The sequence below is a fragment of the Drosophila busckii genome, chromosome 2R, assembly GCF_011750605.1.
Source record: "Drosophila busckii strain San Diego stock center, stock number 13000-0081.31 chromosome 2R, ASM1175060v1, whole genome shotgun sequence".
Lineage (NCBI taxonomy): Eukaryota > Metazoa > Arthropoda > Insecta > Diptera > Drosophilidae > Drosophila > Drosophila busckii.
This window is the reverse complement of record NC_046605.1, coordinates 2,786,087-2,808,179: the sequence shown is the minus strand read 5'-3', so window position 1 is coordinate 2,808,179 and position 22,093 is coordinate 2,786,087. Positions and strand designations below refer to the sequence as shown.

At 42.8% G+C, this 22,093-nt stretch overlaps 1 protein-coding gene across 8 annotated transcripts; it reads right to left on the bottom strand.

The window, feature by feature from the left end:
- Positions 1-1,555: 1,555 nt before the first annotated feature.
- On the bottom strand, positions 1,556-20,899 carry LOC108596503 (RING finger protein nhl-1). 8 transcript variants are annotated; one of them, XM_017982335.1, is made up of 14 exons: positions 20,567-20,886; positions 19,051-19,146; positions 14,977-15,117; positions 14,163-14,298; positions 12,431-12,573; positions 11,100-12,368; positions 9,922-9,936; positions 8,581-9,218; positions 5,440-5,718; positions 4,091-4,801; positions 2,664-2,823; positions 2,099-2,239; positions 1,913-1,989; positions 1,556-1,840 (listed from the first exon to the last, which is right to left on the bottom strand). In XM_017982335.1, exons 3-14 carry the CDS (start codon positions 15,109-15,111, stop codon positions 1,627-1,629), a joined length of 3,918 nt encoding a protein of 1,305 aa, XP_017837824.1. In that variant the 5' UTR covers positions 15,112-15,117; positions 19,051-19,146; positions 20,567-20,886; the 3' UTR covers positions 1,556-1,626. The 8 variants fall into 8 exon arrangements, with proteins under 8 accessions (XP_017837824.1, XP_017837826.1, XP_017837827.1 ...); XM_017982337.1 differs by lacking the exon at positions 9,922-9,936; XM_017982338.1 differs by lacking the exon at positions 9,922-9,936 and having other exon boundaries at positions 11,121-12,368.
- Positions 20,900-22,093: the final 1,194 nt, after the last annotated feature.

The window sequence follows — 22,093 nt, the reverse complement described above, 5'->3', positions numbered from 1 at the left end:
TATTGATTACGTGCGTTCATTGAAAGCGTTAACAAACAAGGCCAATGAGCGCTCGAAATTGTTCAATTGTATGTGCGTTTGTTTGTTTGTTCGTTTGTTTGTTGCTTGTGGCCTGTGCAAACAAATGAAAAAATTTCGAACGCAAAGCGCAGCAAATCAAAAGTTACGCGCACTTTTGACGGCGGCCATAAAACAAGATTCAACTTAGACTTTAACTGTAGTAGAGAGAATGAGAGCGAAAGTTTGCAATGCGTGCTGGCGCACAATGTTTTATAATTTTTTATCACTTTGCAATTTGGCAAACGCTTGGCAAATTGCAAACCATAAAAAAACGCAGCGAACGCTTTTGTTGTAGCAGCGAAACGTGTTTCAATTAAAGTCGCTCTATGTAAAAAGTAGTTAATTTAAATAACATTTTGCAATGTCGCACGTGATACATGCAAATATGGCAAATAAAAATTACAAGCTACAGTCGTAAAAAATAAAAGACAGTCGCAGTCGCAAGATGTTCTCGTCATGTAATTTCTGCGGCAACTGCCACGCCCACACACGCGAGCGCACTTTGGCAAATTGTAGACTGTAACTTTAGTGGCGCTTTAGCCAGCTGGAAAAGCTGATTAAAATGTTGCTAAATAAACAGCGCATAATGCGCTAATTGAAAGGCAAAGCGCTGCGCATTTAATTCAATTAGATAAGCAGCTGCATATTGCGTATACGGAATGTGTGTGTGTGTGTGTGCGCGCTGCGCTGTAATTTGTAGGCTTGAAGCATTGCCAATCAAAGGTTAATTGCAGCAGCTGCAAATCAACGAATTTTATTACATAATCAAGCAGCGCCAAAATTTAATCCCTCCAGAGTGCGTGTGAGCGAGAGCGGCGGCAGTCATAAAGTTTCAGCACCACTCACATGCATTTTAATCACATAAAGCACACGCACACACACGCACAAACAACTTGAGCAGCATTTTGTAGCGCATAAGTTTGCGGGCAACTTGACTATGACAGCAAATTGGCAACAAAGCAGTGACAGTTAAATTGCATTTAAAAATTAAAAGTCACAATGCTTAATTTCTATGGAATTAAAATTATCTAGAGTTTGCTTGCATGTCAGCGCATTTGCAATTCGTTTTAGCTGCTGTCTTGCTGCTTTTTAGCATTTCTGTTTACATTGAGTGCTGGCGTACATGGCGTATGCGCAACATTTGGCAGCGCAAACAAATTTATGCGTCTACAACACATAAATCTGCAGCTGCTTTCACCACTTGCTGCTGCTGCTGCTTGTTGCTGTTAATGCATGTGTTAAGCCAAATAGTTTATGCCACCCCTCGCGCCCCACCAAGCACAAACTGTAGCCAAAACTCAATTTAATAAAGTGCGTGGCGAACTAAATCTCAATTAAGTTACATTACTCAATCCAAGCATTTTTTTTCACGCAAACTCTGACGAGTTTTCGCTTTAGTATTTTTTTTTTATTATTAAATATAGCGCATATATAAATTTCAATTTCATTTTTTTTTGGTTTTTGTGCTACAAAGTTTTTCGATTTTTTTTAAACAAGTTTTAGCTTGAAGAAGGCAAAATATAAAAAACACAAAAATTAATTGCATTGGCTTAAAGTTGTTGCTGCTTAGAAAACTTGCACGCGATGATTCTCACGATCGCAGACCAGTATGTTGCCATTGGACATAATGGCGACGCCTTCGAGTCCCTTGAACTCCGAATCGCCAGAGCCCCAGCTGCCAAAGGTCTTCAGGAAGCTGCCATCGGGATTGAATATTTGTATGCGATTGTTGCCCGAGTCCGCCACAAAGATGTAGCCCTGATCATCCACCGCCACACCACTGAATGGGAGCGAGTAAGTGCGTCATTGTAAGTTAAAGTCAATTAATTTTGAACTTAATTCAATTACATACCGTGGAAATTTGAACTGGCCGTCGTCGCTGCCCTCGCCGCCCACAGTGGACAGCACTTTGCCGTTGACATCGAATATCTGTGAGGGCAAACACAAATACAGACGCATAAGTTATACTCAGTGCAAATACGTGTAAAATAAATTGGATGTCGTAGCATATTTTAATTAAAATTGCGGCGCTGCTTACCTGAATCCTGTGGTTATTCGAATCGGAAACAATCACACGATTCGTATTCGAGACGGCTATATAATGCGGATGCTCAAGTTGACCCTCGCCACGGCCGCAGGAACCGAATTTACCAACGAAGGAACCATCGGATTGGAAAACCTGTCCAGCGGCAGAGGCAGATGCAGATGCAGACGCAGATGTTGCCGCCGCAAGAAAACGAACGTCACGTGTTCCAAGTTGGCATTCATAAGTTTCCATTTGCCAAATTTTAAATGGAAATTGTAGCGAAAGAGAATAAGAAAGAGCAAAGTGGAGTGAGTACAACAGTGTACACGAATATATTGCATGAAAATTGTGCTGGATGGATGTGCTGGGCTGGGCTGTGCATGTGGGCGTGGCAACTGCCTGCCTGCCTGCCGTTGCTCAAGTGTGACAAATTGGGCAAGACTCTGACGAAGCTAAAGCGCTCTTGGGGCTCTCGTTGGCCCTGATGATTATAAATATTTGCATGCAAAAGCAAAAGTGGGGCAAGAGGGAGTGTTGGGTGGTTGGTCTGGCTGGCTGACTGGCAGCTGCTGCTTACCTGCACTCTGTGGTTCTCCTTATCGCAAACGTAAATGAAGCCGAGTGCATCGGTTGTAACGCCCCAAGGATAATTGAATTTGCCATCTGCGGTGCCCTGCGAGCCAAACGCGCGCAGGAAACGTCCTTGTGGATCGAGCACTTGTATGCGATGATTGTATCTGCAACAAAGTGGGCAAACTTAAAGCTGGACACAAAACTAAACTCAATTCAACTCAATTCAACTGCAACTCGCCCACACACACAATGTGATTAATTAGAAAATGGGGCAAGGCAAACTCATTACTAGAACGGATGTTAGCCCTGCGTGTCCTGTGACGCGCGCGTTAAACATTCGCGACGCGCGCGTTTCGGGCGCGTTGAGCTTACGGCTAAGCCGCTTAACGTGCAAAATCAAAGTTGAGACACACATTGAAGCCCCCAGCGCCGCCAGCTGCTTAACGAGATTTTTCGTCAGACAATGACAGCTGTGCCCCCCACCCCCCACTGCACACTAAAGCTGCCCACAGCAACAATAAGATAAAAAAATACTGTACGCTTATGTATGACAGCGAACATGAGGATTAGTTGCTGCCATAGACGCAGCAACGCACATGTTTCTCATTAACGCGGCTATTATGCGCTTAGTCGTGCCAATTACCAGCAACTGAACTAGAAACAGTAACAGGACTAAGCAATAGCAATAGGCAGTCCTTAGTGCGAGCTACTTGCTAAGTCGCGGCATTAATCAGGCGCTATTGTTGCGACTTAATTAAAAAGCGAGCAGCTGAACTAAATTAGCGATTGAGCTTGAGCCTATCAATAACATATAAATATTTAATAAATTTATGCAACATTAAATTCAAGCAACAAATTGAAAATAAATAACATGAGTTGTCGCTTTAGTTGTTATAAATTGTTTGCTAGTTTAATAATTAACACTAACCCAGGCCTCAAAAGTTGGCAACTAATCGTGGATCTGTTTAACACTCCCAATCTATAAGTATATCAAACTTAAAAACAAAAACATAATTTTAAACACTTGAATTTAATTTTAAATATTTTATGTTACGTTTTTCTTTTATCGTCGACTATTCACGAAAAAAAACGTTTACATCCTTCTAAGAATTGTTTGTCTGATTCAATTAGTTTCACTTATGAAACATAAGTTTGTGGTTATGGCTAAGCAACAATTTTAAAATAAATATCAGCCGTTTACTTCCTTCTAACAATTGTTCTCCTAAATCAATTAGTTTCACATATGAAACATAAGTTTGAATATTCAATTTAAGCTGCCACCAGCAAATTGAGCTAACAGCAGCTGAAACTAAAATGTTCCAATTTCTAATGCTCACGACTATTTGCTTCGATGGCTCTGGCATTAATATCTATCATAACTATATCTATCAGCTATTCTAATTTAAAATCAATTTCATTTGCTGCACTTACCGATCGGCTATGATGTACTGGCCAATGCGATTGACGGCCACGCCGGCGAGGCAATCGAACTCGCCCTCGCCGTTGCCGTATTCGCCAAACTCCTTCACAAAGATGCCGTTCGAGTCGAAGACCTGAACGCGATGATTGCTGGAGTCGGCGACAACGATGCTATTGTCGGGACCGACGGCCAAGCCGCGCGGCCACGTAAAGGATCCGGGCTCGCTCCCCCGGCCCCCCAACTGGAACAGCTGCTGGCGCTTGCGCAGATAAACCTGCTTAGGGATAGTACCTGCCACTCCGGTTATACCGGCTGCTGCTGCTGCTGCTGCTACCGTAGGGGACGTAGGGGAGCCTAGCCCGTTTTTTGACCCGTCATCGTCCGAGGAGGCCAGCTCGTTGGCCTGCCTCAGCGGCAGGCCGAGGCTCAAGCGTCGCGACACATCGGACGCGGTGCTGCGGCTGCTGCTGCTGCCAGCGCCGCTGCCCACGCCGCTGCTGCTGCTGCTGGGCGTGTCCTTGGAGCTCTTGTTGCCGTACTTGTTCTTCAAGTAGCGTGCCCAGGAGCTCAAGGCCTCGCCGTCCTTGGTGTCCGTCGAGCTGCCGGCCAAAGCGCTGCGCGACGATCCCGCGCTGCGATCCGTGATGGGCGAATTGTCGCGCGACTTGAGCGCATGCGAGGAGCGACTGCGTGCCAGATCGCTGCTGCCATAGCCGCTATATCTGCAAGTGTTGAATGGCATATATTAGTACAGGCTAACGCTGCGTATGCGTAATGAGTGCTAAGAATCTCTCTGGGTATGTTTTGATGAGACGAAACGAAACGAACTGAGCTGACGCTGCATGATGAGAATGCATGAACAATTTTTGTACAGAGTGCGAGAGAGAGAGCGAAAGAGAGAGGGAGACAAGAACTGTACAAAATGTAATTTCTGTTAATAAATTCGGTTAATTTTGAATTAAAAGTAAATTAAAATTCGCTGAATACAAAACGCGACAGTAACAACTCAAAACAAAATCAAAAATAAAATAATTTAAAATTTAAAATTAGTGTACGTGTGTGTGTGTGTGTGCAATAAACGCAAAACGTGTTGGCACCAGAGAAACTCATAAAAATAATAAAATTATAAATTGAAACTCGTAAAAATAAATTACAGAAATTACGAATGCTAAAGGCAACAGAACTGGGTGGGCTGATGGGTGGTGGGTGGGGTGTGGCGCGAGCGCGAGCGGGCATTAGGCGGCTGCACAATGAAAGCGGCGCCACTGCTGCTATATAGACAACCGATAACTGAGATCTCTTGGGATTGGACTTGGTGTTTTGTACTGTATTTTTGTTTTTGATTTTGTGGTAGGCGCACCTGGAGGCCAAGTAAGCGGACGGCGATACAGTTGTGGGGGACACAGGCTCATCCAGATCTTCATCTTCGTTGCCAAACTGATGCGAGGAGCGACTGCGCGCGAGTCGTGTGCGGCGCTCCTTCATGGCCAGATAGCGGGAGCGTCCAGTGCCGTAGCGACTGTCGGAGTCGTCGCCAGTGCCGTTGGCGTCATCATCGAACGATGCATTGGGCGTCGACAGCGACGGCTGTGAGACAATCGCGCTGCTCTTGCTTTTGTTCAGAAAGCGGCTTGTGTAGCTAGAAAAATGCGTTACGCTAATTTTCAGTTTCATTCATTTCATTTGCCTTTTGCTTTTGTTGTTGTTGTTCTTGCGCTTGTTGTTGCCTCGTTTTGCTTTGGCTTTGTCTTTCCGAATATTTTTTTTTGTGCCTTGCACCTGGCTACAAAGTTTTGTAATGAACTAACTTTTAACTAGCTTAAAGCCGTGTAATGTGCGTGGATAAGCTGCCGTCATTTATTAGGCAGCCAAATTCAATTAAAGTACAACAAAATTTCTATGTGCCGAAAGTTGCTAATTAAATTTGCAATTTCATATGATTGAAAAGTTAAACAAAAGTAGTAGCAAGTTAAGTACATAAAGTAGGTAGGCGTGTGTGGGGGGAGGGGGCAAAGCAACAAAAGCTAAACAGCAACTACAAGTAAAAGCAACAACAAAAGGCATCAAATTTAATGCTACGCAAAATACTGAAATAAACACAAAAAGCTCATTAATACGCACATAACGGTATGTGCAAGCCGCAGCGAGCTAGTTATAGCCATAGTTAATACACACACACACACATATACATACATACGCAGCAGCAGCAGCAGCTGCGCGGTCATGTAAAATGGCAACGCTGCTGTTCGGCGCGCACATAAGTAGGCAATACTATTTGCTGCAAGCAGTTTAGGCGGCAGTTGGGCGGGGTTTGGGTTGGGGGGCATGCAAACAATGCATTGAATACGCTGAGACCATCAGCTGTGCGTGTGGTCTGTTTGAGTTCGTTAATTGCTTTGCACTTGTTTACAAGCGCACAAAAAAATTTGCGCCTGTGTATGTGTGTGTGTGTGTGTATAAGCAAAGTAACAAAAAATTATATAGTTATTGGTATAATAAAAAAAGATGCACAAAAAATGGCTTGCCACAGGATTAGGGTGAAGCTTCAAAATTTTAAAAGCCGTCAAATTAAGTCAAATTATTTTTCAATTGCATGCAAACATTAAAAATTTAAATATATTCCCTTATAATTGTAATTTAATCATTATCGTCAACAAAAAGTCATGCTTTAAATTTCTAATCATTTCTTTTAAGCAAATTAGTTTCGCCTAAGCAAATTAGTTTAATTTTTTATAAAATTCCAATTTATTCGTATGTGTATTTTGCTATTAAATTAGTTTGCTTTTACCAATGTGGCAACTTTACCTAATTATATAAATTAGTTTCATAAAAAGCAAAACTGTAACAATTTTAAATTTTAAATTGTGTCAGTTTTTCAATTCAGCTTCACTCCAAAGCTAAGCAAATACAAAAGTGCAAAAGCGCGAGTATTTTATGTATATAGAATTCATTGTTTGTCAGCAGCAACTTTAAGCGACTAACCGAGTGGCCGACTGGCCCACTGACTGACTGAATGAATGAATGAACGAACGCCTTTGTCGTTTAGGCAGCAAGTTTTAATTACATTACGTCGGACAGCGGCAGCGGCAGCAGCAAAAGCATTTTAGCAGCATATTAAAGAAAGTAGTCAATATACATTCGCTATGCGCACAATGACAATGCGAGCTCCAAGCTCATTGAACCCTTCTTTTTGCCGCTGCCAAATACAAGTGGAAAGCAGGATTGAATGGGTTGGGGGGTTGTGGGTTGGGGGGTCAGTCATTGAGTAGCTGGCACTTGAGCTACTGCGAATGCTTTTGAATCAACTGTGCATTGAACTGAAGTTTGCTTTCAGCTTGCCGAGCCACTCAGTGGCACTTTCAAAGCCACAGCCAAGGCATGTGCGTCAACTTATTGCTGCTGCTGCTGCTGCCACAAAACTCAACCTTAACCCCTTGTGTGTCGCCTAAGTAGCGGCGGCGGCCGCCCTTAAAGGCAAGTATGACAGCCAACTGCAGCCAGCAGCTAGCCCAAGTGACAGCAGCAATTTGTACATTTTTTTTCTTTGTAGCGCCAGCGCACTTGAAGTTGGAGCAAATATGTTTTATAGTGTATGAAAATATTTATGTATATGCAGCTAATGGACTTGAACAAATACAATACAACAACATAATGCAACTGCAGTTTTAATAATGTCTAAAGTTAGTGGTCAAACGATTGAGAAATAGTTAATTTCATTTTAAAGTTCAAGTGTTTGATTTTAACGCGTCACATCCGCAAGTCGCGCAAGTCGTTGGCTGTCTCTACTTTTCTGTGTGTGCTAAAGGGCAGTGCGCTGCAAAGATGAACACAGATACAATTACACAAGAGAGAGTTATACACAAAAATGGCGACAGTTTGGCAATAAGCAAGGCGTTGCTTCGAGTGGGAGTTGTGGGGGTGGGAAATGTGGCAAAGGTTTACCTAGTGCTGGTTGCTGTTCGGTTGGCTGCTGCTGTCGGCTGCTGCTGCTGCTGCTGCTGGTCGTTGTGTTGCTGCTGGTTGGCATTTTATATAAAGGTTATGAACTTGACAATTAAGCGCCACACATGGCGTATGAGCAACAAAATGGCCACAGCGATATTAATGCCAATGTGGCGCAGTGCTGGCGCAAAGCTGCAGCAAAACGAGAGAAAAACGAAAATAACAGACACAAAGACACACACACACATGTAAACAAAAACACACGCATACACACACAGAACAAAGTGAGCAAATGTTAAGCAGACAAAAAACTAAATCAATGCAATGCATAAAACAATTGAATAGTCAGTAGCTATTAATGTAACTAATTGTAAGTGTGAATGTGTGTGTGTGTGTGTGTATCAGTGTTTGTTTGTTTAATTAATAATTGAAATTAAACGCTGTTAGTTTGACAGTTGAATTAATTATTTCAAACAGCTGCAACTGCAAATTGTTAGTCATGCCTTAAATTTAAATTTAAATTCTTAAGCTTTATTTAAATTAAATTTGTGTGGTGTACCTGCTGCTGCCGCTGCCGTAGCGGTCTTCGCTGTCTGCCGCATGATGTGGCGCGGGCACAGCGCGTGTGCGTGTTGTGCTGCTGCTGCCATAGCCGCTAGAATTGGGCGTGGCATAGCTGCTGCGTGTGCTGGCGCTGGCGGTGGATTCGTCGCGTGAGGCGCGTCGCGCTTCGAGGCGATCGCGATAGCTTGAGCTGCTGCTGCTGCTGGCTGCATTGGCTGCATTGGTGCTGGAGCTGGCAGCGCTGCTGGCTGGCGTTGACTTATTGGCGCTGCTTGTAGCGCTGGGCTTGGCCTTGGACTCAGTTTCCGATTCAGACTCGGACTCAGAGCTGGTTTCCTCTTCAGTGCTGGACTCGCTCTCCGCTTTCTTTTTGTCCGCTGCACCATTAGCCGCATTGGCAGTGCTATGCGCTGGCAAGAATCTGCTCACAAAGGGTTTCTTCTCAGGTGTAGCTGCTGCTGCTGTTGAGTCGCGTGCACTTGAAAATCTCGCTGAGCTGCCTGCCTTTGGCTGCTGCGTGTTGTTGGCGGCGGCTGCTGCTGCTGTTGGCGAGCTGGCGCTACTTTCGGTGCTGGCGCTGCTGTCGCTGCTGCCGCTGCGCTGTGTCTTCTTGACGGCCGCCACGGGCTTGGACTGTTGGGTAGGAGTGGGAGTTGCATCAGAGTCTGTGGCGCTGTCTGCCTGTTAGTTTAATGTGATTTTGGTTTTTTGGCAAGCGAGCGAAACAAAACGCAACGAAACGAGAGATGCAAGTATAGAGCAAAAGAGAAAGAAATGGAGATTGATGGCTATAGTAGGTATGCAAGTGTGCGTGCGTGTGTGTGTCAATGCAGCAAAAAAGTATGCTATATTATTTTTCATTTACGCTTATGCATGTGTGTGTTGCAACCTTTAGCATTATATTTTGCTAAAATTGCTTGCTAACAATAGCAGACAAATGTCACACACACACACACACACACACACACACACATACACACGCGTTAGCTTTGTTAAACTGACTTTGCTGACAGCAAAGATTGAAATGTTGCCATTGAGCTTCGCACTTTTGTATGGACAACAATGTAATGCGCGCGGGATGAAGAGTCAGTCAGCATGCTGGGCAACATACACAAAAAAATACACACACACTAACACACACGCGCATATATATGTAAGCGCAATATTTACAGCGGACATCAGAAACTTGTGTGACAATGAGAATAAAATATTTTGTATGAATGTAAAAAAAAAAAAGCTGCTTTGAGCGGATTTAGTTGGCTCATTGGCTTTATTTGGCTGGCCAAAAAAACGAGCGCACATATTTAGCAAGATTTAAGCAAATTAACATCACTACCACATCGTTTGTCCACTTTACCATAAAAGAGAAAGAGAGAGAAAGCAAGAGAGAGATAAAAACAAACTTAAATTTTGTTGGTTGTTTGTTCGCGCTTGCATATTGCGTATTTTTTATTATGTTCAAACACACACAAACTCTAGCTAAACGACAAGGTAAACGATGTTAAATTACTAAGTGTGTATGCCTAATTCAATTTCTTTGTTTGTACAATGTTCCGTTTCTTTTTTTTTGTTGATAATTTCTGATGTCCTTGTGAGCTGCGTACAAAGAGCCTGCGCCACAACAAATTTCCAAACCAATTCGGGTCACTCTTATTTAACACATAAATTCGAGCTGCGCTTTGTTGTTGTTGTTGTGGCACAGGCTGCTGTACCCGGCACAGCATTAAGAAGTAAAAATAAATGAAAGGCACGTACACAAGACACAAAACGAAATGAAAACTTAACATACATAACATTAGGTAAAAGTATAAGAGTAGACAAAAGATAATTTTCATATTTTTGTTTTAGGTCTGGGGTAAAATTGTTGTTAAGGCAGCAATTGGGGTAAACAGTTAACGGTTAACAGTAAGTAAATTTCAAAATCATTAAATGGGAGGTTGATTAATATAAAACACAGACTTACGGAGCGTGGGAAAGTGTGAACAGTAAGCACAAAATCAGAAGAAGTAGAGTTTACTCCAAAACAACAAGATTACAAATATTTTGGGGCAACACATGGCGTATACTTAATGCGAGACAGAATACTGTGCAGTGGGCTTGAAGTGACAATGACAGACAGCGTATGAATTAAAAACAGTCAAATTTTTAATCTTCATCTTCTTCCTCTTCTTCTTCATCATCTGTCACCTCAACTTCCTCCTCTGTATATTCACACTCCTCTTCCTCATTTACATTATCGGCAATGTGCGTCGGTTTATCTGACTCTGGCGACTGCACAGGCCCTGGCTGCTGCTCTTCATCTTCTTCTTCGCTCTCATCTACATACTCATACTCCGAACTGGACTGCCCCTCTTGCTCCTGCGCTACCTGTAGCTGCGACATTGCAACTGCAACTGGCGCTGCCTCATGCTCTGACTCTGACTCTGACTCTGTCTCTGTTTCTGTTTCAGTTTCGCCGCTGTCACTGTCACTGGCCACGCCGCCTTCTTCTTCATTTGCCTCATTCACACTTACCTCGGCTCGCGCTGTACGCACTGGTGAGCTGGTCGCTGCTGCTGCTGACGTCGTCGTCGCTGCTGCTGCTGTGCTGCTGTCGCTTTCCTCGCTGCCGCCTTGACCGCCACGCTTTAGGGCTGCCACACGCTCAGCGCTGGGCGCTTCACTTGCAGTTGAGCTGCTGGCTGCTGCGGATGCTTTCTTCTCATCCTGTGTTTGCTGGTTCTTCTGCTGCTGGCGCTGCATTGCGGCCTTTTGAGCTTGTATAGCCGCCTGCACTGCCGCCTTGGCAGCTTCGGCTGCATCGGACTTCTTCTCCTTCTTCTCCTTGCCTATGTCGGCGAGACGCTGCACCACACGCGAGCAGTCGCTAAGGCGTATAATGCCGCTTAGCTGACCACGCGACACATCCTCGCTGTCGAGCACGCGATCCTTGCGCTTCTCCAGCTCCTGCTGGCGCTGCTGCTGCTGCTCGCTGTCCGAGTCCTCGTTCTGATGCGAGCGCACAAAACGCGAGCGGAAGCGCGAAGATTTGCCAGCACGACTGGCCGGCTCGTTCTCGTAGTCGTTGTCGTACTCATTGTAATCGCTGCGTCCATAGCTGCGATCGCCATAGCGATCCACCTCCTTGGCCACACGCTGTGGGCGCTCGCCAAACTTGCGACCGCCCAGCACGGGCTCATCGTTGTAGCCGCTGCGCTCCTCCTGCTGGCGGAACTGCGTGGCCAAGCGATGATCGCTCTTGGAGCGCATGAGTCCAGGCTGCAGTGCACTAGGTGGCGCCAAATGTGAGCTGCTCACCGAGCTGCCTGGCGTCGAGTGTGGCGCTATATTCAGATCGCCAAATGTAGCCAAATTCATAACCAGCTGATTGGGATCAATGGACACGAGGAAGCGCACGCGGCGACTGTAATCGTTGTTTTCATATTCAAAGTGACGCAGAAACTCAACGGTCTTCAGGAAGATCTCCTTGGTGTCCATGAGCTCGCAGTCGTCCCACTCCACAGTCTCGTTCATATATTTGTCCACAATATCGCAGTTGCTGCTAATGTTGGTTATTTCCAAATCGAGATTCTCCTTGAGCGTTGTGAGGTTACGCAGCTCCACAGCCAAGTAGCGATCGATTTCACCCTTAAGCTGATCGGAGCGATCTTTTATGGCCTTGGTAATGCGGCGATAGATTTCATCAATCTCCTCTGTTACACTTATGGCATTGGTTTGCAAACTAAGCGTGTTCTTCTCTATTATAGCAAGCGAATCCTGCAGTCGATGCAAACTGCGACGTATCTGAAATAAAATTGAATGCTTTAGTTTGCTGTTTAAATTAATTTTTGTTCTAAGCTGCGCACCTGTGAGTTGAAGCGTGTGATTTCACGCCTTAGTATGTCCATGTGTGCGCTTTTGCAGTCGTCGCAGATTTTCTTCTCGCAGTGCGCACAGTGTGACAAATACGCCTTCTCCGAGCAGACGCCGCAGCGCTCCATGATTTGACCTGCAAAGGCAAAGGCGCAGCGGTTAACCAATTTGCTGTGACAAGTTGACAGCCTGCCAGCGACATCAATTGTGTGGGTACAGAGTGTCAACTAATGCGATTTCAAGAGTGTCGCCAAATGCATGAAATCAACTGCAACTGTCGCTTGTTTATGTGGCACATCCTGCCAGCCTGCCAGCCTGGCAACTGCTGCTTGGCTATGCAAATAACAAGCCGCTGCCAACAATGCAAACATTTTCACAGTGTTCCAGTTACATTCGTCGTCAGTCTGTCGTTAAGTAAACGCTCACAAAAAAAGTAAAAAGGCAAAAAGTATTTGAATTGTGCCATTGCCAATGTCTGATGAACTTGCAGCGTCTAACAATCTCTTGCGGTGGCACATACAACAATAAACTACAGCAAACAGTAGTGCGGGGGGTTGCTGCTTGGGGGTAGTTGGCTGTATTTTCTTGTGTAATCATATGGAAAAGTGAATTTGCAAAATACTACATGCGAGATTGCGAGTGCCAGTGCTTGTATTATGAACAAGCATAACATGCAAGCATCCATGTCTGTCTATCCAGCTGACTGGAGTGGGTTGGCATTTGCATTTTGGCAAAAATTTGTCAAAAGCTTTGTCTGCTTATTAACATTTGCTTGATTGCAAACGAGCGCATACTTATAACACTCACTGTCTTGCACTCACTGTTTGCATCATTACTCATACCCAATAGTCGCCCCCATTGCAATTTGACATAAAAACTTATTTGCATAGTCATGATTACAAACGTTTCTCTAATGTAAATGCTGCCGTAAATCAAACAAATAAACTGAAATTGAAACCCCATCAATTTGGTTTGGGCTGCTTACTTTTAATTGCTGCCTGCTTTTTAATTGGAAACTGAATATGAATTTTCATTTTTTGTTTAGCGTTCGTGCATAAATTGCAAGGAATTTAATTAAAGCAACACTTTGTAATAAATTTAACTGCAAATATAATTTGTGAATTTTGTAACTGCTAATTGCGCTTTTGTGGCAACAATTTTAATTGCAATCAATTGAAGGCCGAAAATTAGCTAATCCCTCACATTTCATTTAAATAGTCTACTAAAGTTACACGCACAGTGGGGCATTGTGTTTGATTTTAAATACTCAACATTTATAATTGTTTCCTTTTAAATCAATTATTATAGCATACGCATTTCCTCGAATAATTCGCAACATTTCAACTGCAGTTGCTTCCCAGAAAATACAAAATAACTCAAGCTCAACAGTGCAAGTTTATTTCGCAGCCTTAAATGTGCCACAAATTTAAACAGAATTCAGTGTTTGCAGCATATGTTGCCACTAAGACTAGCTAAGCGTACTAAAATTTTTGCTGGCACTAAAATAAAAGCTGGAAATCACTTTGATAAAGGCAAATATCAAATGCAATTTTCATTGCACAAAAAATTTATACAAATTGCCAGCTGTCAAAGAATGCAACAGACAGCAAGTCAGTCAGTTAGTCAGTCAGACAGTGTCGATGGCAAAAATGTTTGCTGTTTACACAATTTGCAATGCAATAATAAAATTCCAATTTGGAAACTCTCGCTAGCTGTTTGACTTACCTGAGGTGGGATCGGGCAGCTCGCCGGTAATCTCTATGTGTAGCTCGAGAAAACGCTGCAGTGTCACATTGGTGGGAAAGGCCTGCACACCATTGTAGGGTATGCGATGTTCGGCGCGGCATTCGGGACACTTGACCTGCGTAACACGAAAGTAAATTTAAGTCTAAAGTCACTTAAAGCCGCAAAAGCTTGTGCTACGCTTTAAAAACCTTTGGCTGCTTGCTGAGTTTGCATGCCAAGGCATCTTGAGCGTGCTGCTGCTTTGCTTTTAATGTTTGTCGTGGCCTGCAGCCCATGAGCGCGACAGTGCGTAGCCGAACTGGGCGTGGTCGAGAGCAGCACATGACAGTTGCAATGCCTTAACGTATTTTGGCCACGCGCCCAAACGCTTAGCAATTATTTGCGTAGCGCTGGCGCCAGGCCAACAAAATAAGAGCAACAATATAAATACACATACAGTAGGCATTCAATATAAAGGTTTGCATATATAAGCTAAATTTAAGGATAAAACAGTTGCATGTTTGTAAATTGTTTAGTTGAAATTTATTTGTGCTTTGCTGCCATATTTTAATATGAAATTGATACGCTTTAAAATTAAAATGAAATTTAATTGCTTTGCTTAGAAAGTTTGCAATTAATAAAGTTGTGTTGCTTATAGCGAATGCCTACTGTAGCCGCGCTATAGATTTATATCTAAATGCTGAATGCGCGGCGCATGAGCTCAACTGAGCTTTTGGGGCATATGACGTACTTGGTTATATTTATTGCTCATTGTTTTGTTTTATATATGGGAGGGGGCTATTTGTCAGCTTACCTGGCGGCGCACATAGTCGACCAGTCCCTCCATGCAGGGCTCCATGCAGAAGGAGTGCTGGCATGGCAGCAGCTTTGGTATGCGATATCTGTCCAGGCAGACGCAGCATGTTAGCAACTGTTCAAATTGCTCCATGACTTACTGCAAAGAAATAAAAAAAAACGCACACAAGCAAACAAATAACAAAACGCAATCAGACATCATTAGGCTGGATTTGATTTGATTAGACGCAGTCAGCGTCAGTCGTTGGTCGTAGATGGGAGACAAAAGCGCTGTCAATTTGATATTCATATCATTATAAATTCGTGAACACACACTAAGCTACCCCAAAATCGGATTGTTACACACACACACACACAGAGACGCACACAGACACACAGCTGAATGAGCAGGGCCAGGCAACTGTAGCAATGTCAATAAATTGACCATTTTCCGGAAAAGAGCGAGTGTAGCTGCCGCTGCTGCTGTCGTAAATCGCGCGTCGCTCGCCATGAATGCGCCCTTGGCTTCATTTGTCCTTGGCAAATATTCTAAGCCGCAAATCTGCTTATGGCCTGGGCTTCATTAAATGCGGCTGGGCTACCTACCAGCAGTTTATTTAAAAGAACTCAATGCGGCTCAGAGTCACATAAGCCCGCTTCGCCCCCAATGCAAATAGGTATGCAGACTTAGCCAGCGCGTATATTTCAGCTTAATTAAGTGCGCACTTTGTGTTGCTTTTTTGATTAGCAGGCACACACACTTTTGTAGCGTAGTGTAAGCCGCGCAAGCTTAAAGTTGCAAATTGAGCAACAAATTTTCATTTATTTTATGGCAATCGCTTGGGCAGCGCTTTTAATAATAAATATGACACACATACAAGAATATATATTTCCTGCTCGAGTGCCAGAAATACGCGCTCTATATAAATAACTGCATGAAAATAATTGCAGGCGTATTGCGTATACGCCACGTCAGCGAGCGCGCGCGCTCGGTCAGCTGCGAGTTCTTTGTGCAGCAGGTATAGCGTTAATTGTTATGCTGCCTTTGCTGCAGATTGAAAAGTTCACGCCCACTGACGCCCCAGTGGGCGTTCAGTATGTTGGTTAAAAGGGCCGAACCGCATGTGGCTGGTGAAGCAATTAACTGGAAAATGCGCTTAAAATCAAATTGTATAGAAATTTTGTCGCCACGCTCAAATTGTGCGTACTCAAGTGTGGGCGTGCCAGCCAAAAAGGGGCGTGCCTTGGCGTATGTGTGTGACGAAACTAATTTTGCAATTGCATTGCTGAATGTTGGCTGAAAGGATTTAATATGAAAGGCATGCATATAATGGCAGCCCTCGCAGCAACGGGGGGGCGTGGCTGGGGCTAAAGGGTGTGTAACATGCACACTTCAAAGCACATTCAATGCACAAACTGAATGGCCATTGAAAGCGCCAAGCCAGCTGTAAAGCATGAGCAAGAGCGCGCGAGCGGGAGAGAGTGAGGGAAATCAAAGTAATTCGAGAGCGCATTTATGTGCTTTAATTTAGCATAACATAAACACAAAATTGCATTTTGCGTTATATTCAAAACAATATAGATACATATAAGATATATATATCTATTTGATTGTCAACGCGTCGTTTGTTTATCCATTGAGCGCTTGATGGATGGCCAACAGTTGCTGGCTGAGCACATTAACCTTGAGACTTAAAATAAGCCGTTTCGTATTGTTGTCGGAAACGGAAATGCGCAACGCTGCGAGTTCATTACAATTGAGGTTCAAAGACTGTGCCAGCGACCCTGGACGCGTGCCAGAGAGCCAAAGCGACTGCAGCTGCAACTTGGTCATTCATCAATTTAAGCAAAACCCACAAAAAAAACTAAAGACAAATTGATATTTATGCATAAATGGGTCACACTTCTCAGCAGCTGGCGCAAGTGACAAAAATCGACAGCCCCGATTGCCTGTCAGCAGCAACAAAAATAAAAAACACACAAAATTTGGGTCAAATATTTGGCAGTGTCCAAACGAAATGCAAAACCACAGCGCCCAACAAAAAGAAAAACAAAACTTACCAATAGCAAGTGCAGTAGTTGTAGCTCTCTGTGTATGTGTGTGTGTGTGTGTGTCAAAGGCAATCATAAAATGCAATTGGTTTGTAACTTGACTACAAATCGATAGGCGATTAACGATAGGCACGCCGCGCATAGAATTTCAAGCAAACTGCTTTTCGTTTTCAATAAAACTAAACACTTTTTACTTAAACGTACGATTTGTGTTTTTTAGTTAATTAAATTTTTTTGTAGCTTGCTGTTATGTATATATTTCTTATAGCAAACGCAAGTTTCTGTGCGTTTTCGCAACGCGCCTCGTAGAATTCGTTGGGAAATGTAAAAAGCGACTGAAGACAACTAGAAATTGCCAAGCGCAAGAGGCGCAAAACGGAAAAATTATAAAAGCCAACAACAAAATAAAGACAAAAACAAGAGCGCACTGTATAATATTTTAAATATAAGGCATACACATGTGTGTGTGTGTGTGCATATATATAGCCAAAGTGTAAGCGAGAGCGAGCGAGCTACAAATAAACAAAAACGCGCGATCGCAAGCAAACGCAAAAAGATATTCTGGGCAGCAGCCAAAAGTATGTATACCTATACATATATATATATATATATATGTATCTTTAGCTCATTAATGAGTTACAAATGCTGCACACGTGTGTGCGTGTGTTCGTGTGTGTGTGTCTGCAACGAAATGAAGTTTTCACATTATTTGGCTTTTGACTGGCAAAACCACAAGCCAATGTAAGAGTGAGAGTGAGAGCCAACTAATTGCCAACAACAATATACTACGTATATTTACAGTTAATTTTTGGCCCATTGACGTCATCATATGACGGCCTATTAATAAAACTGCCGGCGTTTGGCGTTAGCGCGCTATAAATAAACTCCATTGAAAATTGGAGCGCATATTGAACCAACTATTTTGGGAGCGAGAGAGAGCGAGCGAGCGCCCATGGATTTATTAGATTTATACACTTGCCGTTCATTGCGCTGTGCGTTGTGCTGCTGCTGCTGCTGCTGCTCGCATTTTCCAGCAGAGACAATTACAATACAATTTGCGACGCATTCAGTGACGCAGCATTTTTTCATTTTCCTGGTAATTGATTTAAATTGCGAGCCATAATATACATATATAAGCTATATATTTGTACTTTTGCATTTTGGCATTCTGTGTTCATTACTTTGTAAATATGCCGCACAAAGACGCCGCCCCACGCACAGTTCGTGGCAAACAAAGCAGCCGCAAGCTTTAGACTTGCATGCCACAGACAGCGGCAAAGACACACACACACAGCTCAAGGTCGTGCTGAAGTCTTGCAGCAAAGGGAATTGGAAATTGCGTGCTGCGATTGCAGTTGCGACAGTTGCTAAATTTACACAGACATATGTATGCCTATGCCCGGAATTTTCTAAAGTTAGACAAACGCAAAATACTACGCAAAGTCTATAAATAAGTGCAGCGAAAACTTTACAGACTGCAGCTGCACATAGATAAAGATCCAAGTGAGTGCGAAACTACAATTGAAAGTGAAAGCAACAAACAAAAGCAAACAAAACTTGCTAAGCGGCTACAGTTAAAATAAATGCTTTAGTCGCGTAGTCAGCAGCGCTTAATATAAATACAAACTTCAACTGAATTTTATGCTCAAAATAATACAAATTTATTTGCTAGCCAACTTTTAGTTGCAAGTGCGTAGGTTATGCTCAAAAGTTAGCATTAGCTTTATAATTTAGCTGCCTTTTAACTTTTAAATATTCATAGCCTAGACTTGCATTTGCTTATTTAAAATTTAAATCACTTGCAAGCCAATTAATTTTACTCTCTACACAACTTTAAGTTCAAATGTAGCAACTGCTGCTGCAAGTTTTGCTTTGTTTACAACTATTTAAATGATTTATAGTCTCGAAGCCTACACAGGGGCATTAACAAGCAGTGTGCGGCTTAAAATCCTTGTGCTTTTGCTATTGTTGCTTATTTAATGTGAAATTGAAAAATTCTCGCGAGTCTATGCGACAAATATTTGTCTCAACTTCTACTTACAGCTTTTCAGTTGTTGTTGTTGCTGCTTTAGCTTCCTGTTGTGTATCCGAGGCGCCCGCTGAGGGGCCCTGTTGCGTGCGCTGTTAACTGTGATGGCTGCAAAATGTACAAGAGAGAACAAGAGACAAGCATTAGCGCTGAGTGTTTACTGTAGCTTGTAGTAGTAGTTGTTGCTGCTGCCAAATTGCATGATTAATCGCACCGACGAGTTTTGTGTGCTGCCAAATGCCAAATTAGTTACGTATGCTGGCAGGCCGACAAGGTAGCAACACACACGCACACACACACACACGCATGTAAAGCTTGCAACCGCAACGAATTGACAGCCAGTCAAAGTGCTGATCGATTTCACATTTACAATGAATATTATTGCATTGTTAACCTGCTCATTATCATTATGAGTTCTGGCACACACTAACGGACAGACGGACGTACGTACGTACGGTCGTAAGCATGCTGTGCATGTCATTTAATTGCATTTCCACAAAAGAGCCACAACAATGGGGCAAGCAGCAAGCGTTGAAGTTGTTAATGCAGCAGCCGTTGCAAGCCGAAGCTGCAGCCCAAGCTGTTGCCTGTCAATATGTTTGTGCATGGCCTTGTTTGTGTATTAACAGTGCTTACAGCCACTGTCAGCTGCTGGCCTGCTGATAAGCATTTCGGCTTGATTGCACACACGTTGTGGGTAATTATCGCTCACGCTCAGCTTGCAACATTGCATTTGTATGTGTTTGTTGCATAGAAATGCGTTTAATTGCAGCTTTTCTGTTGCTGTTGCGGCAACAATTGTTTACAGTCGTCAGCTGCAACCTTGAACTTTCCGCATATAACGCATACGCCTTGCACGCACAACAATTTGTTGCATACTTTAGGGGCTGGCTAACAAAATAGAAATATTGCGGCCTGCCACTAAATTTAACAAGTTTGCGCATGTAATTGTTAAACAAACAAAACAAACAGTTGTGCGTGTGTGTGTGTGTGAGATGAGAATAGACTGAGCAAGCTCAAAATAACAGAAGAAGGCACACCGAAAAATTGAGTAAAAATGTCGCTGATTGAATACGAAAAACTAAAAATACAATTTTGCGCCAATGCGGCGTATGAGCAATCGCGCAAGTCTATAGCTAGGCATATATATATATATATAAAAAAATTCATTTGATTATATTAAAAATGTGTTTTAATAAAATCGCTGTATATGCAATAATTTCAACAGCTTGGCAACAACAAAAGCAACAACCAGCAGTAGTTCGATGGAAAGCAACAACAACAAAATTTTTGACAGCTCGTTGTGGCATCTTTTTTTGAATCGGTGGGCGGTGTGTCGTCGGGTCGTCACTGATTTGCCTCAGGTGACATTTTCATTTTCGTTTTCATTTTGTGTTTGGCTTTTAAAGCGATTTACGAACAATTTTTCATATAATTTACATAATCAGCGCAGCAGCAGCAGCTGATGATGATGGGGACACAAGAAAGTTGCCACAAATAGTTGCATGTGCTAGTTTTCAACACTCACTTGCGGGCTCTGCTGCAGTTTGCCAATAACTTGCTCAACTTTTGCAAACTTGTGCGCATGCCGCGGCGGCACGTTACGCTTCTCCAGTAGCAGTAGCTAACGTTATCTTCTGCTGCTATACACACACACTAATACACTAGAAAAACACGCACACACACGCGCCGCTTTGATGAACGCACTGGTGCAATCGGCGTACAAATTTTTGCACCCTACGCCACAGACGATCTTTAGATATATAGTATAGGTATATATATATGGCAGATCAGAAATATATATATATGCTATTAGAAACGCTACTCGAGGCGACACAACCACTCGCGAGCGTGCTACAAATGAAAATGAATGTGGCGCGCAGCTTGCGCGCATTTGATGTTGATCAGCCGTTCTGAGGTGAGTTTATAAAAATAAATATATATAACGTGCAACAACAACAACAACAACAATGATAGCAAAGAATGCTGCTGCTGCTGTTCTTCACACTTTTGCCGAGAGCGTGTGTGTGAAAGAATCTTTAATTTTTTTATATATCGCTGCTACACAATTAAAATTTCAATGTGCATAAACGACGCCTCCAACGCAGCCAAGGCTAACAGGCATTGCCATGCATATATAACTGTCATTCTATACTAAGCAAGTGCGCTTTGTGAAATGCTGTTAAAATGTTAAACAAGTAATAGCAATTTACTATAATATTTTTTAATTAATTTGGGATTGAACGCTTTTCATTGCTAAGTGCAGCAGCAAAGCTTTGATTGTTGCAAGCTTAAGCTCAAATTAATTTAAATGCACAGGTTACAAATTAGTTAGAGCTTGCATTAATAGTTGTTAACTCAATAGCTGAAAAATTATTTATTCCAAATCTAAGCTGAGCTTAGCATTGTTAACAAAACACTGACGCAGCTTTGAGCGCAATAAATGCATAAAATAAATGTTTATAATGCTACAAAGCAAATTGCTGAGCTTATTAACAATGAATTGCTCATTTAATTATTGCTTTATTAACTTTGCTAGCGTATTTAATATTCGTTCAACTTGAAGCTACGCTGCTGCTTTTGCAGTCGACACCTTTGTATTTCTTTTGCTGTCCAGCGTGAGCTGCCCACGTCTTCATTATTGCATGAATCACAATACTACAATTGTTGTTGTTGTTTAACAATTTATAAATAACAAAATGTAGCTATATTTATTGCCACGCATATTTGCGAAACAGCAGACAAGGCATGGAAATTCTTTGCTTTATTTGAAACCTATTTTAATTAAAGCTGCAGCTATTCTTAGCATAAAGCCAGCTTTATATTTATCACGCGTAATTAAGTGTACATGTGTATGCCAATGGCCTTTGTTTGTATGTGTGTGTAGCAGACTTCATTTGCATTGCTATTAGACTGTTTGTCTTTTGTTTAAGGCCACACTCTTCCCCTTGACCATAGCGATTGCTTTGCTTGCTTTTGCTTACGCTTTGGCGCTTGCCTCTTGGTCTGGCCAACAGCTGACAGTCTATTGTCAATCTGCGTTGATGAATTTATG